Source organism: Monoraphidium neglectum, assembly GCF_000611645.1.
Source record: "Monoraphidium neglectum strain SAG 48.87 unplaced genomic scaffold scaffold00962, whole genome shotgun sequence".
Taxonomy (NCBI): domain Eukaryota; kingdom Viridiplantae; phylum Chlorophyta; class Chlorophyceae; order Sphaeropleales; family Selenastraceae; genus Monoraphidium; species Monoraphidium neglectum.
The window spans coordinates 17,782-18,729 of record NW_014012666.1 but is presented as its reverse complement, the minus strand read 5'-3'; the positions used below and the strand labels follow the sequence as shown (position 1 = coordinate 18,729).

The 948-nt window shown below is 74.3% G+C and overlaps 1 protein-coding gene across 1 annotated transcript in view; it reads right to left on the bottom strand.

Annotated features, from left to right (window-relative positions):
* Positions 1-193: 193 nt before the first annotated feature.
* MNEG_6104 (hypothetical protein) overlaps positions 194-948 on the bottom strand; it is a gene marked incomplete at both ends in the record, with an annotated part of 3,008 nt that continues 2,253 nt past the window's right edge. Inside the window, one exon of the mRNA XM_014045426.1 lies at positions 194-861. Within this exon, the coding sequence (XP_013900880.1) occupies positions 194-861 (668 nt within the window). The remainder of the gene's footprint in view (positions 862-948) is intronic.

Genomic DNA, 948 nt, shown 5'->3' with positions numbered 1-948 from the left:
CCCGCGCACGCGTCGCCGGCGCCCGCGGGGCCGCCCAGCGCCGCCCGCAGCATGAATTCGCGCAGGCGCTGCAGGCGCCTGGGGCTGAGGCTTCCGTTGTACTGTGAGGAAATGCAGCAGGCAGATCTCAACGGGCAGGCAATGCACACGCCCCGCAACTGCTGGCCCAAACTCATTCATATTCCTGGGTGCCTCAAGTGCCTGCCCCATTGCAGGGGTCAGCTGCTTGAGGCGCCTGTGAAAGCAGCTTCTTTCCAAAGCACAAGGCGAGACCGCGGCCACGGCTTACCTGGCTCATAGCCTCTGCGAGTGCTTTCTCTGCCGCCGCAGCGTCACTGCCCGCGATGCCCTCGTCCGCTGCAGCCGCCTCCCCCTCCTCCGCCGCCTCCGCCACCGCGCCGCACGCCGCAGCCCCACCTTGCGCCTGGACAAGTGACCGAGGCGTCGGCGCTGCAGGCTGTCCCGACGGCGGCACCGGCGACCGCGCGCGCGCGATGCGGTACTGCGCCGCCGCCGACTTGAGACCGCGGTGCAGCGGCGTGCGGCCCCCGGGGCTGGTCGGCCCGGCTCGCGGCTGGCCCTCTGGCAGCAGATCGTCCTCGTCGCGCTGTCCGAGGTTGCCAGCATCATCCTCGGACGCCGCGTCCCAGGGCGCCATCGCGTGGAGCGGCGACTCGAGGGGGGACAGGGGGTAGTGCGCAGGTAGGTCTGACCGCGCGCGGCGGTGGCGCGGCGGGTGGTGCCGCAGCGCGCCGGCGGTCGGCGACAGCAGGCCCGCGGCGGCCGCCTGCGGCGGTGCCAGGGGCGCGGCCGCGGGCGCGGCCGGGGCGGTCGCCGGGTTGTGGCTGCCGGCGCGCGCAGCTGGCGCCAAGGGCGGCAGGAAATGGTCTGCTGCGTGCTCCGCGCACGACCTCGTGCGCCGGTGCCGCCGCACGCCCCCGCTACGGC